Below are 15,142 nucleotides of genomic sequence, written 5' to 3' on the forward strand. Positions count from 1 at the left end.
AGATAGACAGACAGACAGATAGACATAACTTACACAATGTATTGCTTATTTATTGTAGTTTTTGTCCTATTGCTTGTAATTAGTATATTGTTCTTATCTCATCACTGACTGTTAATGTATTTCCAGTGATATTGAGTTTTTATTATTATCATCATCTTGTATTATTTTGATATTGATATTGGTGACAAGGATTATGAAAATTATATGATATTAAAACTTAATATCATAAAAAAACTTTATTAAAAAGAAAAAACAACAATCAAAATATATATCGTTAGAGATATAAAATTTCTCATATCGTGATATAAGATTTGTCATTATCGCCCACCCCTAGTTAGCTACTTCCACTATTAACAGTTCAATTAAAGTACTATATCGTCTCTGCCAGAAATTGAGTTAACGCTCTGCGATAAAAATGTTCCTTCGCTCTGTTGTGAAGTAAGCCATTTCGAAGAGTCAATAAATAAATAAATACATAAATAAACAATTGTAGGAAATCTGGAATTAGAGCTGACCAGGGACATTTTTGTATAAATTGTTTGATGCGACTTAAAGTTAAAACTATAAATCTCCAGTTCCTCATCAGAAAGTTATTTTGGAGGGCTGACAGTTTTTGGCTCGTGTCCTCATAGCGGGAGGAACTGGACAGACCTTGAAACATCGCCGAGAGGCTTTAGTACAAAATGATTAAATCAAGACTGTGGGGAGCCAATTAAATCTGCCAGGAGGGAAAACACGATCAAACTGGTTCCCAGCTCAGTGAGGGGTTGATTTTACAAAGCCCAGGATAAGATGATCTAGACTAGCATGTGCACGGCTGATATCAGAGCTCGGCAGTTCCCATCACTGATTTCTTGATGCTGACCCGCTACATTGTTAGCATAGCAGCCAGATGTATCCCACACGGCAATAAATTCAAGCCTGCCTCCCTCTCGCCCAACTTGTCAACAAATCTGATAATTACTTAGAAATATAGACTGACAAAGTGTGTTTTGAAAACACTGGGGCTGAATTTCTTGCACAATCTCCACATCTGTTCGGGGGAAACAGCGCAATGATTGTTAAACTATAAACCTTTCTGTGAAAGCAGAAGCAAGCAAACATCAAACAGGAAAGGCATGTGAGCATATGTTTGTGTGCGTTCTGTGCATCTGAAAGCGAGGGGTTCTTGTGGAAGAGTGGGTGACTGTTTACCTCTGGGTTCAAAGGGTCGGCATTTGAGCCGGGGGACAAGTGAAGTGTGTGTGTGTGTGTCTAGGCTCAAAGCGCTGGAGAGACGCCAGGTCAGGAAGGTACATTATTTATTATTCTGCCTCTAAAACCTCAGGCCCAGACTGTCTTTCTAACATTCCTGCAGTATAGAAAGATAGCAGCAGATAGGCCTGGACTAACATTACAAGAATTTATTTGACCCCAAAGTCTAAGCTTTTCTTTTAAAATGAGATTATCTGGCAGTCTGATTTCTTTCAATTACTTGCTAAGTGGCTGAATGGGTACTGTAGAGATACAGGTCAGCCGGATGAGACTGCGTATCTCAGGACTTTGGACAAACAAGATGATTGCCTGATATCTCATGTGAGGATGACACCAACTATGCTCCAGAGCCAAACCTTTGTGGACAAAGGGGATTCAAACACAGATCTCGGCATGATGAATGCTAAAAAAAATTGTTTATTTTTTTACAATTTTTATAGTCCTCTAATGTGTTTCAGCCTGAAGCCAAAACCATTTTAAATTAATGAATTAAATTTAAATAATTTTATGCATTTAGCAGACGCTTTTATCCAAAGCGACTTACAGTGCATTCAGGCTATCAATTTTCTCATGTGTCCTCGGGGAATCGTAACCCCAACCTTGATATCGCAATGCTCTACCACTTGAGCTACAGGAACACAAGAAACTTTTTGACAAAAGTTAATCTGTGCCATATATATATAATTTATCTGTGTCAGATATGACAGCTATATTTATGCATTTGACAGAACAGCACTTTAAAGGTAGATTAAGCCTGTCAGCAGTTGTAAGATTGACCAGACTGCGTTCTGCACGCATGTTACCTCGACAGTGCGGCCCCTCGTCACGTCCATCTGTGCAGTCTGGGACGCCGTCACAAAGCTTGCTCAGGTGAATGCACACATCTGTTCCTCGACACTCAAACTCGTTGGGAGGGCACTGTGACACCTGGGTGTGATGGCCTGCAAAGGTAAACAGCAAACAAACACAAGTTGACACATTGCAAAGATACAAAGAGACGCAGCTTCATTCAACTCCTAGTTTAACAAGTCATGTCTATTTCTTTTAGAACGGTAACAAAGTTATCACCTGAGCGATGCAACGCATGACCATTTGCACACTACAGTGACAGACTCTTAAACTCAGACCATTCGGTTTAAACCTCTACTGCATCCTTATTACAGTTTTCACTAGCTATAAAATGTTGTTTTCAATTGATGCATTAGGTTTACAAATTTGTTTTATGTTAGTATTATTTATATACTGTTGTATTTTGAAACTTATCTTTATATTTTCAGTTTAGTTTTTAGTTTTAATAAATGTTTCGCTTTTTTTACTTTAATTTTGACTTATTTTAAATGGTTGCTAAGTTCAAGTTTAAAGTGTTTCATCTTATATATTATTACAGCTTTATTTCAATTATTTATAGATTTACTTCTTTATAACAACAGTGTCCTGAATGTCCATAGGACATTATATTTACAGTCTGAGTAACGTATTCCAGAAGTCAGAAGAGCAAAAGTCAATGCAGGTCAAACCAGAAGTAAACGAAGACACTACAAATCCCTAGTCTCCAGAATAGATCAATAAAACACCCAATCACAAGTTAAAATTAATCGAGGACTAGAACAAAGAACTATTGCCTTTCGTTTAAAATTTTTATTGGTAAGTCTTTAACTTGCTCTGTCGTAAACCATTCAGAGCATCGCTATTGGCCGGAACCGTTCTCCCTCCATGTGGCCCACACGGCAAAGCAAACTGTTTGTCTTGGATATTTTTCTTCCACCTCCTCTTTCTTTCTTTCCCTCCACCTCTACTCATAACATCTGCTGACCCATTTTGGAAAAACACAAAAAAGGAGGGGGAATTCACCTCCCATATACTGTAAAAGTGAGGCAGTGTTTTAGCCGGGTTAACGCCGCTCTCATTGCACCACGCAACTGCTTCTGAAAGTCCATTAGGGTTTTCTGCACTCTTAAAAGCAGATATACGAGTATCTTCTGGGATGGAAATGAAGGGCCAACGTGCTTATTTGGTTCATTAAAGTTTGGCAAAAACAGACTGAAAAAAAAAATTCTGTGGGAGGCCCCAGCAGAGCTTTAATTTTATACCAAGGGGAACATTATAGCTCTGTTCCAAAACCTAGTGAGCTGTCTATGTAGGAAGCATGTAGAATGTTCCAAATCAATTACGAGGTTCAATCTCTGACATGGAAGGCAACTACCTATGCCGGGGCAGCTCACCAGTTTCTGGAACAGACCCATAAATGAACATCCATTTTAGCTCCAAATCTATTCTTAACCAACAGCATAAAAGCTGAATGAAAATATTTTGATCATACTGTCAAAGACAACATTAAACAGCATTTGCAAACCATGAACTCATGTAAACCCAAGTGCTGTAACATTTTCATAATGAAACCTATTCATTGTTGAGATAAATTAGAGCAGGTCTGGATGCGATCCATTGGGATTTGACTGGATTTGTGGAAAGTGTGCGAATGAAGGTATTTTTCTCCACCCACGCATACAAGGGGAAATAAAGACTAGCACATGGGAATATCTATCCATAACAGTACAATGATTTTTTTTACTTATGTAACTCCAAAGATCACAATGGATACTTCCATTACTGCGATGAAGCAACACCAACAAATTCCGGATCCAAACAGCCCCCATCTTTCCGAACCAGGCCATTTAATTTCAGCTGTTCCTCTAAAATCAGGAAGGAACATCGTGTACTTCCTCTTCTCCAGCTTCATATTTATAATGTTTCTGATTCATATCACATGACAGCATCCATCTATCATCCGTTCTGAGGGGAGTGAAACCAGTATCAGAAATGTACATCGCTTTCAGCATTGATAATAATAAGAAAGGTTTCTTAAGTACCAAATCAGAACGTTAGATTTATTTCTGAAAGATTCGGTGGCACTGGAGAAAGTCCAGCTTCGTCATCACAGGAAAAAAATACATTAATATAAATTCAGAAGTATCTACAACAACATGCTTGTACATGGATATTCAATCCTCCCCATGCGTCACATATGGGAGGTGCTTGGGAAAGGATGGTGGGTATAGCCCGACGTATTCTTGACTGTATGTTGCTTGAAAGAAAGTCCCTGTATCTCACACACGACGTTCTTGTAACCCTTATGGCAGAAGTTTCTGCCATCATTAATGCACGCCCTCTCGTGCCAGTATCTTCAGATCCTGAAGTTCCTTTAATACTCACTCCTGCTATTCTGTTGACCCAGAAAACCTGTTCGATCCCTCCACCTCTTGGCGAATTTACAGATAATGATCTTTTCAAGGCTGAGTGGAAAAGAGTTCAAAACCTTGCAGAAACATTTTGGACAAGATGGCGTCGTGAGTATCTTACCACTCTACAGAGTAGGCAGAAGTGGCAAGACAAGAAGCCTTGTCTCAAGGAAGGAGACATTGTGTTGATGAAGGATAGCCAAGCAGAGAGAAATCAGTGGCCTATGGCTGTCATTGCAAAAACACTACCTAGTAAAGATGGTCTTGTGAGGAAAGTGGAGCTGAAATTTATCAGAGAAGGCATGCAGAAAAACTTTGTTCGCCCTATATCAGAAGTGGTTCTGCTTTACTCCTCCTAAGGTATTGGAGTACAAAAAAATTAAAGTGAGGTCTTTACATACCCCAGGCGGGGAGTGTGCTGGACTTTAAACTTTGGTTTCAACAAGGACCTTTATTTTGATACTTATTTTGGGGTTTTCCAATGGTTTCCTGTTTTAAAGAGGAAGTAGGCCATATTCCTTCAGTGGTTTAGTTGTGCAAGGTACTCCATGTGGTTGCAGACATCCATCTTCATCTCGTTTACCAAAGCCTTTTGAAATGCAATATCTGTAAGTGACTGTTTGATTTTGTTAAGTGAGCATTGAGTTTTTCTTGTGCTATGCAATGTAGCATTTAATTCAGCATGTTTGTTATCTTTTTCTACTCAAGCTTGCAAAGTATTAATCCATCCTGTTGATTCAACTGTATTGTTGTTGGTTCTTTGCCTTGTGTGTTTGTGAATGCTCATTTATTTAATGATTTATCTATTTTTGTGAAATTCATGTTTGTGTATTTTTCTTTTTGTAGTTTCACACTTTTCATGATTAAACTTCATAAATTGCACCTTCGTGGAGTTTATTGTGGAAGTGTTTAGCGGCTGGATAACTGGATCCATTAAAACAGTGAGGCCAGTGACAGTAAATATAAAACAGCTATTATAAATTGTAATAAAATTTATGAAATAGTACTGTATTTTTGATTAAATAAATGCAGCCTTGGTGAGCATAAGAGACTTCTTTCAAAAACTTCAGAAAAAAAATCCACAGGCTTGTTATGACCCTTTCTCCAGCTCTGTTTTATAATGAAGCTGTGAGATTCCCTCTCAGGGTTTGCTGGCAGGGTAACAATTCAAGTAAACCCTAAATCCAGCTCTTCAAGTTCAAACGTCTCTTCAGCCAGTGCTACCCTTCTGAAAATCCATCCTAAAAGATTCTGTGACTAGCGTGAGAAGAGGCCAGTCTGAACAAAACTCACCAACTAATCCTAATTCTGCTCAAATACAACTGCTAACTCCAAAATGTGTCCATGAGAGTTTCATAAAATGGAAAAGAAAGCAATAAAGAGTGATTCTTGCATGCAAAAAGCAGTTTTGCGAAGGAGGCAAACACACAGGGGGAGCAGACAGACGGCTTTTTCACAGTATGTGTGTGTGTGTGTGTGTGTGAGTGAACTGGGGCAGAGCTCTGTGATCTTGGAGTGAACTGGGAAGTCGTTGGCCATTTGCTAACAGGATCTCTCTCATACAGGCGACGACTGCTTCCTTCCTGCACTGTCACTGACACCCTGAAGCACATGCACTAAACACACCAGAGAGCGGGGAGGGGGGGAGGGAAAGAAAAAAAAGGGAAAGGAGGAGGGAGAAATAGAGAGCGAATAGAGTGGACATCCACAGATAAACAGATATAGGAGAAATATATTAGAGAAAACAAACACTTCAAATAACAAATCTAACCATCTAACATTTTTAAAGACCACTCACAAAACCTAAAGTACATGTACATGTGATGACAGAACTCTGTGGCATTATCTGACTGAAAATAAGTGAGCTTTAAATTTCATGTATTTTTGGTTTTAAATCATGGAATGTAGAAAAAAAATTATAATTTCATTTTAAAATATTTAAGTATCATCTTGTGTTGTTACTGTAAGTCGCTTTGGGAAAAAATGTCTACAAAATGATTAAATGTATTATTACATATTGCATGACTGCATGTGCTGTTAATGTGTTCCTTTGTTAACGTGTATCGTTTTTAATTTGTGCTTATGTATAAAAAGTACAATTAGTTACTTATTCACATTTAAAAAAAAACTTCCTGATGAATTATTGCAAAGCACACAGTTTTTTCTTAATTAACTGAAAATAATGTACAGTAAAAGTAAAAAAAAAAAAAATTATGCTATTGTTAAAAACTAGGAAAAATGTATACTACAACATGCACGTTCAAAAAAAAAAAAATTAATGCTAAATATTTTAAAGGTTCTAGATTTTTAAATAATAAAAATAAACAAATTGAATTGTACTATATTTTAAGAAAACGTAAAGAAATAATATACATAAAAATATGGTAACAGACTTTTATTTTAATAAAAATGGTAAGTAAATAAGTAAATAAAATACAAATTAATAAATACATATATAATTTTTATTTAAAAATAAAATAAATATTTAACCGAAAGTGTAACTTTTACTAAGTGTAAGTGTAAATATGTAAACCTCCACCTTTTTGCCTACAATTTTTGCTCATTATGATGTCCACATTGTCATGGTTGGGGAAGATGACTTTGAGTGAACCTGGATTCATGCGGTCAAGACGAGCTGTACTTAAGCACTTGAGCAGAGCCACAGGGAGTCTAAACACAAGGCAAGCAGCCTGTATGTGTGTGTCTAAACCTATCCTTACCCCTAGTTACAAAATGACCTCCCATTTGGCTTTCCTGTTGTGCTTTTGTTAATTGTGTGTGTGAATAAGATGCACCGTTTCCTCCCCCCACTTAAAGGGTTTATTTCTGTCCCTCAGTCTTAATCATGCTATTCCAGCTCTGATGAACAAGCCCATAATAATGTCTGCCTGCACTGGCCCCAGCGGTAACATCCAACACTTCTTTGCCCTGTGCATATTACAAGCATTTTTCACGTCATGTAAAAATGATTCAAGAAGGATGTATGTGTATCATTTATTCCTCCTTCCTTCCGTCGCTTCCCCATCTGCGTGCTCGCCAAAAAGCTTGATAGCAGAGCAAATGGGTCTTTAAATAAATTGTCCTTGACCTTGAGTTATCTTCACGGCCACACTGGAGTCTCTTTTTGACACTTAATTTTATGCTGTCTTTGACCAGCTGATCCAGGGTCAGAGATGACACACCATTAACCCAGCGTCCTTGCAAACCTTCTGTTCTCTGTTCGTAATAACAGATGAATCGGGTCAGGCGATGAACTGAACCTCTGATCTCGGTTTCTGCAGTCAAGAAAACTCATTATACCCATTAGCTACAAAGGTCATTCCTCAACCGACCTCAAATAGTTCATTCCTACACATATTCTGCAGTTGCACTATTGCTTCTTCATTCATGAACTTCAGTTCCCTTCTTCTTTCAGCTTCCCTCACTAAATTAGCAGGGATTGCATTAAATAAAAAAAAATGTCCTTTTACAAATTCTTAAAAACATTGACCAGTATTTCCAAGTAGTAATTAAAATAAAAAGTACTGTTGCTCTGTGAAATTTCAATGCAACATCCAGTCATTCGAGTAGATCATAAATATTCATAATAAACCTTAATTGTTTTATGACTCCCAGGTAAGATAAATGTTAAAGTTTAACAATAAAAAATTATAATTATGTTTTTATTGTGCTTTACAATACCTCCTTTGTTTTCCAGAAGTTCAAGAAAATGTCCACATACACTTGCTTTATTATTTTGTTTATTTATAACTTTTTTTGTTATTTAAATTCAGTGACTCATTAAATATTCAGAGAAAACAATTAAAAAATATACAAAATAAAATAAAATTCCCTGCCTATTATCAGTCTACATCTCCCAAACAGTGACAAAACTAGTTATCTATTCACCTTTTTCTGTAGGTCACATGTATTGATGGTCTTTTCTCAAACCAAGCAATGGCTGTAAATGACACGGACAGATATCAGTCTCCTCGGGGGCGTCTGTGGGTGGCAACAGCCTTACACAAGTCCAAACTGCACTGAATAATCACTCCTCCTCACCCATTCAATCAAAGAGTCTAAAACAGCATCTGAATGTAAAAAGACAGCATTTACATACACACTCAAATGCATGCAGCCCCACGCTGAGCACTCTCGCTTCCCCAGAGCTTTCTGGAACAGGACTGATGAATTTACCAATCCATTTGGTTCAGTTGGTATCTTTATAATAATTAAACACACACACACACACACACACACACACACACACACACACACACACACTTCTTCCATGATCTAAAGCTGCCCCACACAGATGAAATATTTCCCTCCATTAAAGCATTTTTGTGTACATCTTGTCCTGTTTGCCGCCCTGACCACAGCCATAAAAGCATTCTGTGTTGTTCTACACACTGAAAAACTACAACATTCTTATCGTAAATTGAATTAAATAAATAAAACAGACATTACTAATGAAAACCATATCCTCCCGCAGAATGCAAAAAGATTAGCTGAAAGAACTTGTAATGGGTGTCCTACTTGGTGCCTGAGTAAAAATCCTACAACATTTCGTGAGGAATGTTGTGCAACAATTACCATAATTTTGACAGTAAAAACACTTTAAAAATGCTATGGTAAAAATAGCTTATTTGGTTTACAGTAAGTTCCATTAATCTATACGGTCAAAATTTCACTATTTCAATGTGCAGTTTTTGGAACTTTTTTTGTAAACTAACAAACAATTCATTGTATAATTTACAGTAAAATTGACATTTCCAGAGTTCTGTATGTGACAGTTCACATTTGATGTTTTTTTAACTGAAATACAATGTCTCTTCTTAATTTTGTCTAATAAGTAATGTACATTAGGGTTTTTTTGTTACATTTTATGTGGATATATTAATGTTTATAGTGCTATTTTAGAGCCCTCTGTGTTACCACGATGGTGTTTTATATTTGTGTATATTTCACCATGCACCTTGTATATATCAGTATTTACCTGGAAAAGCTACTTGTGATGAGCTTCATGTTTATCTTTACCACCTGTTTTTTAAGGTGGTAGTCAGTATATTATAAAGGTAAAAAAAAAAAAAAAAATTTTTTTTTAGTAATTTGTCATAATACATAATATGGTAAATTTCTGGCAACAACAGATGCCATTTTACTGTAAACTTCCCAGATTTTTTACAATGTATGTAAATATGACAAATAACTATCCTTTTAAGAGTCATTACAAATTTACTGTTCAGTGATAGGACGGCTTGCTTCAGGGAAACGTCTATGATGCCTTAACACGCTGTCTAGGTAGGCGGCTCACAAAGAGTTTGGATTTGGAAGACAGCTGAAATGTAAATTAAAGGCAAAGAAACAAAGAAGCCGCAAATAGGAGAGGACAGAAGAACAAAACTGGAAAAATGTCACTAAGAGAATTTGATATTTCATTTTGCGTATTTAAATCCGCCTGAGAAAGAGGAGTCAGAAGAGCTCCACGTGCACGCAGCGTGATGCCCCGACACAGCCAGACTGTGAGAGTCTCTCTTTACCTCTGGAGGGTAATTGCAGCTTAGGTAAGACACCTGGGAACAGTCGTGCAATTAAGACACAAGACTAAATGAAAAAGCGGCATGACTCACTATGATATTATTCTAAGATTGACTCAGTAAAATGTGCTTACATTTACTAAGGATGTGCACCAGAACTCACATATGGAAGTGCCAATTATCAAACAAGAAAATGCAACAATTGAGCTGACCTGCTAATTAAAATGTTTCATTTCACACTAATAAACTAAAACAACTAAATCACAAACATGTCAAAAACTCCATTTATTTTATATATATAATAAAGTTTTTTTCAGGAGTCTCTTATGCTCACCAATGCTGCATTTACACAATCAAAACAGACTTAAAAGTAAAGTAAAGAAAAATTACTACAATTTAAAATTGAAATTTGAATACATTTTCAAATGTGACAAAAGTTTTACATGATCCTTCAGAAATCATTCTAACATGATGATTTGGTGCTCAATAAATATTTCTTCTTATTATCAATGTTGAAATCATTTGTGCTGCTTAATATTTTTGCATATTGACCCCTTTAACAGTGTCAAGTAATTGAGCAGACAAAATGACCATCCTTAATACACACTCTAAATCTATTCTACACACATGCAAGTATTACCTTCACATTTAGAGATGATACAATAGTTGACTTTTGCAACAGGTGCATTAGAAATTGTGATCGATAATGTCGCAATACCCTTCTAAATCTTCTCTCTTCATTGAAGGAGAGAGAACCGGAGAAAGGGAGTTCCTCAGTGCTCTTGTCTCTTATGTCAGTGCTTTTCTAATGATATACTGACCTACTTAAAGATATAAACAAGCCCTACACAGGGCGCCAAGTTTGTTGAAATCTCTGATTTACACCCGGAGAGAAAGTGAATGGGAAACAAAAAGAAGAGAGAAAAAGGAGGGCAAGATTTATTTGTTCTGGCAGCATGGCACTGGTGGGAACTCAGTTTGTTAGTTAGAAATTAACCTGAAGAGAGATGAAGTAGGACATGAGAACAACCTTCAAACACAGAGCACCCCTTTGTAGCACAACAAGACAAGTCTCAACTGAACCCTGAGCAAGAGCCACCAGATTTGGGTCTGAATGAGTGTGTCTATCTTTCAAAAACAGAAGAATTGATAAACAGGTTTCTGCAACCCATCTCATTCTATCTCTTCAATCGCTTCAATGGCAGACACCGCATAGTGACTTAATAACAGACTCAAATAACAAAATGACAGTTAAGACCGGGATTAGACGTGACACTGACTCTAAAATTTAAAGCATTCTTGTTTGAAATGCTGACAGCCAGGACAGGTCTTTCTCTTGAATTTAAAGGCTTAAAAAAGTCTTTAACAAAAAGGATTAAACATGTAATGTGTGTAATTGGCAGAAACAGATCATGATAAATCAGAAGGTCAGAGCTTCCTTCTAATGAAAAGCTCCTTTGTGTGTTCAGCCATTCTGCATTAGTTGCATTGAAATTATATTAGTGGCACTTTTTGAGAGACAGATGGTGGGATTGCAGCAGAAAGTTTGTTTGCAGGCAGACAATTCTTTGATGTTTACGTGCTTCGAGCACGCTGGGAGCTACTCTGTGTAGGCGTCCAAACTATGGGCCATTTGGGGCAGTCCTGTGTGAATTGCTCATCATAGTCCATAAACTACAGATGGACATTTCACATCATTCTTTTGGCAGAGGCTTGATGAAACTTCAAAGAAACATGGTATATAAATATGTTACTCATTCAGTACAACACTAAACCGTGTATATAAGTACCATGGTATTACCGCAGTCATTTTTGCTCAAGTGGGGCTGTTATTCTGTAATTCACCTGGCAGAGACAGAGTTTTGCTTAAAAAAAAAAGTACCATGATATACTCCATGGATTTTTGGACATGGTATCATAGTGATAACTGCCTGTACAAAAGTAGTGTGTCCATACAAACTGAACTGAAATTAATTTACCATGATATTTACCATGAAATTTATTTACCATGATATTTCCATTACAGTACTCCATGGTATATCAGTAGTGCACTGTAGTACTATGTCTAAGGTTGATATTTTGCTGATATATGAAACCTTTTAAGTAGTGTACTGCAAATGTGGTTTCTTGGTATGGACAATGGTAACTAGAGTCCTGCACGGGTCCATTTTTGGAGACCTGCGCCCGCCTGTACCCGCAAAGTTCAGCACCAGAACCGACCCGTCACCCGTGATAACATAAAAATTAAATCCGCACCCGCACAGACCCATTAATATTTGGCCTGTTACTCGATCCGCGTCCGTGATAAATCACACACGCTAAAATCATTCCAATTAAAGTGCTTTATTTTTTCAACATCAGAAAGTGTCATTAATGTGCTAATGAAACAAAAGTGCACTTTGTTTTGCACCATTCAAGTAGCCTACCATTGGCACCTAAATAGGCTATGGAACCTGATAAATATACGCAAATAGACCTATTAATAAATGTTTTTTTTTTAAAAAAGAACAAGAAAAACTAAAACCTGAGCCTGTTGCTCACAAACTATGCATTTAGTTTCCCTTAAGGTTACTGTGCAGGAAAAGGATAGCATCCACAGTCCCAGGTTTAAGTTGCGTTCTCCGTTCATGAATTACAAATCCAGCTGTGGAAAAGTCTCTCTCTCTCGCAGCGATGTCACACCGTCGCAGTGGTGGTGACGTGATGGGTCAAATGTGAAATGTCAAATCTCCCGCCCGCAAGGAGTTAATTATCTGCCAGCATCCCCATCCGTGAATTTTAGGAATGTCAAAATCCACCCATTTCAGCCAGTTTTATGCGGGTATCCGCAGGTACCCGACCCGTTGCAGGATTCTAATGGTAACACCATTGTATTTTCTGACTCACTCAGGAATACCATGATTTTTAAGCATAGGAATGATTTATTTATTTAAATGGATTATTTACATATTGTTATAGTTGGGCCACCTCTACTGCCATGAGTCGCAACTCCTGAAAAACGATTTTTGCCAATAAATTTGCATAATATAGAAAGGATAAATTAAGACAAACCATTAGATGTAAACACAGACTAGTGTACATGGCACACTACGAACGTCTGTTTCCTGAGAGGATGAAAAGGCGGCTGCAATCACAGCACAGAAGGTCATATGTAAACACTTAACTAGATCTGTCTGTTCTCTTGCTGGACAGTAAAGCACTACCCAAATGACAAGCTTCATTAGGTCTGCGTGTGCGGAAACATTCACGAGCAGGTCAGTGGTAAATAAAGAGTCAGGCTCCTGTTTTTTACCTTTGAGATGAGCTCACACACACAGATCACTTGGCGTTTTTAATTAGTGCCATCGCTCAGAAGAGACACACAGAGCATCCTTCAAACTGTGGACTGCAGTGTGTCCGTCTTCAACCCCCATGTGCTCTAGGCACTGCTAAACACTCCGCAAACGTTTAGGTCAATGCACAGTTCGATCAATGATTAAATTAGTTAGGTACATGTAATGAGGAAAGGTCACAGGTACTCAGAGGTGACATCAATTATCAATCCTGGAAATTTTACATTCAAATAATTTCACAATCAAAATTATGAATGTATATCTGTTGCACATTAATTATGAGAAATTGGATATTTAATATAAGCAGTCATCTAATGTTTCCTTAAATTAAGATTTATAAACACTTATAATTATTACATTTAACTAAAAACACTGTTAAATGAAATATTTATTTAAATAAATAAAAGAATTATGCATTTCAAACTATTGTTAAATTTTTTGCAATTGAATTTATTTTTAATTTAAACGAAAACTTATAGAATTTAAGTAATATTATTCCATGGAAGGAATAAAATTATCAGTTTATCAGTATCGGCCTGAATTTAAATATACATACATCCGCAATTAAAAAGTAATAACCAAAATTTTACCATTTTTTATTTAGTGATTGTTTGCTGTATTTCAGCATCACCTTGCAAGTTGCTCAAACAATGTACATGGTAAATTTCAGTTTAGGGCAGCAACAGCTGGTAACCTGTAGGTAATACAGGTCTCGAGATACATTTTAAAGCTATTTTCAACTTGTAGACACACAAACTACCTGAGAATTTATCTGGCTTTAGTTTATAACGTCATAACATTTTAGCTCCGCTTATCATATCTTTGTGTCATGATGACACATCTGATGAGATGGATAAACCGGTTTACTCACAGATATCTGAGGCTTCATCAGAGCCGTCGGGACAGTCTTTCTCTCCATCACAGCGCCAGCCTTTAGAGATGCAGGTCACCTGGTCTTTACACACAAACTGCTTCGGACTGCATGTCTTCGGGGCTGGAACGGAGAAATAAATTGTAAGTGTGAAATCCATCTCTCAAAGCAATTACTTTAACAATATTTGGTCATTCTGGGGATCTCACTTACAACTAATAAATACCATGTATAAATTCTCTCTCTCTCTCTCTCTATATATATATATATATATACACACACACACACACACACACTAAAATGGTCAAAAATCAGTCTTCATCCAGCATTCTGTCTAGATATCAACCACTGAACAACCCACATTGGTCACCCACTTAATGCTTCAGCAGTAATAATTCAAATTTTTGTTGAGAGGAACATCTAGATGTACCACTTATGAAATAAGCAAATACCTCAAAGACTGGCAACTTTGACAAGACAAAACATTTCGAAGAAAGACTTTGTGGATGTGGTCACGGACTGTGCTGAAACTACCATTCCTCAAGCCAAAGATAGCTGGTTTTAACACCGAAACACATCTGGGTCATGCCAAGTCCACAACTGTGCTTTATATTCCAAGACAAACTCATTCTGCTGTATTATTATTAACCCACTTATTTCAGTGTAGGTGCTGTAGTGTTTGTTTATTTCCCAAGTGCTGCCCACAAACGGTGGTTTTCTTTTGCCCTTTATAACCTGAGAGAGGTTTCCTCTCAATGCGTGGATAGAGGTATTTTCATTACTTGCAGTAGGGCGAAGAATGCATCAGTCTAACTCTGGGGAGAGCCCGGCAATCAGAGGAGTATTTTTGCTCAGTCAGTCTGATGAGATTGTTGAGGTAAACCGCAGAACCGCCCCAGGACTGTGGGTAATCTGGCCCTGCCCCAC

The 15,142-nt window shown here is 37.2% G+C and overlaps 1 protein-coding gene across 1 annotated transcript in view; it reads right to left on the bottom strand.

The window, feature by feature from the left end:
• Window positions 1-15,142, bottom strand: part of lrp1ab (low density lipoprotein receptor-related protein 1Ab) — a 110,887-nt gene that overhangs the window by 74,950 nt on the left and 20,795 nt on the right. Inside the window, exons 2-3 of the mRNA XM_026241908.1 lie at window positions 14,216-14,338; window positions 2,058-2,195 (exon numbers count right to left, since the gene is read on the bottom strand). Coding sequence (XP_026097693.1) covers window positions 2,058-2,195; window positions 14,216-14,338 — 261 coding nt within the window. The remainder of the gene's footprint in view (window positions 1-2,057; window positions 2,196-14,215; window positions 14,339-15,142) is intronic.

The sequence above is a fragment of the Carassius auratus genome, unplaced genomic scaffold (genome assembly GCF_003368295.1).
Source record: "Carassius auratus strain Wakin unplaced genomic scaffold, ASM336829v1 scaf_tig00000254, whole genome shotgun sequence".
NCBI classification, from domain to species: domain Eukaryota; kingdom Metazoa; phylum Chordata; class Actinopteri; order Cypriniformes; family Cyprinidae; genus Carassius; species Carassius auratus.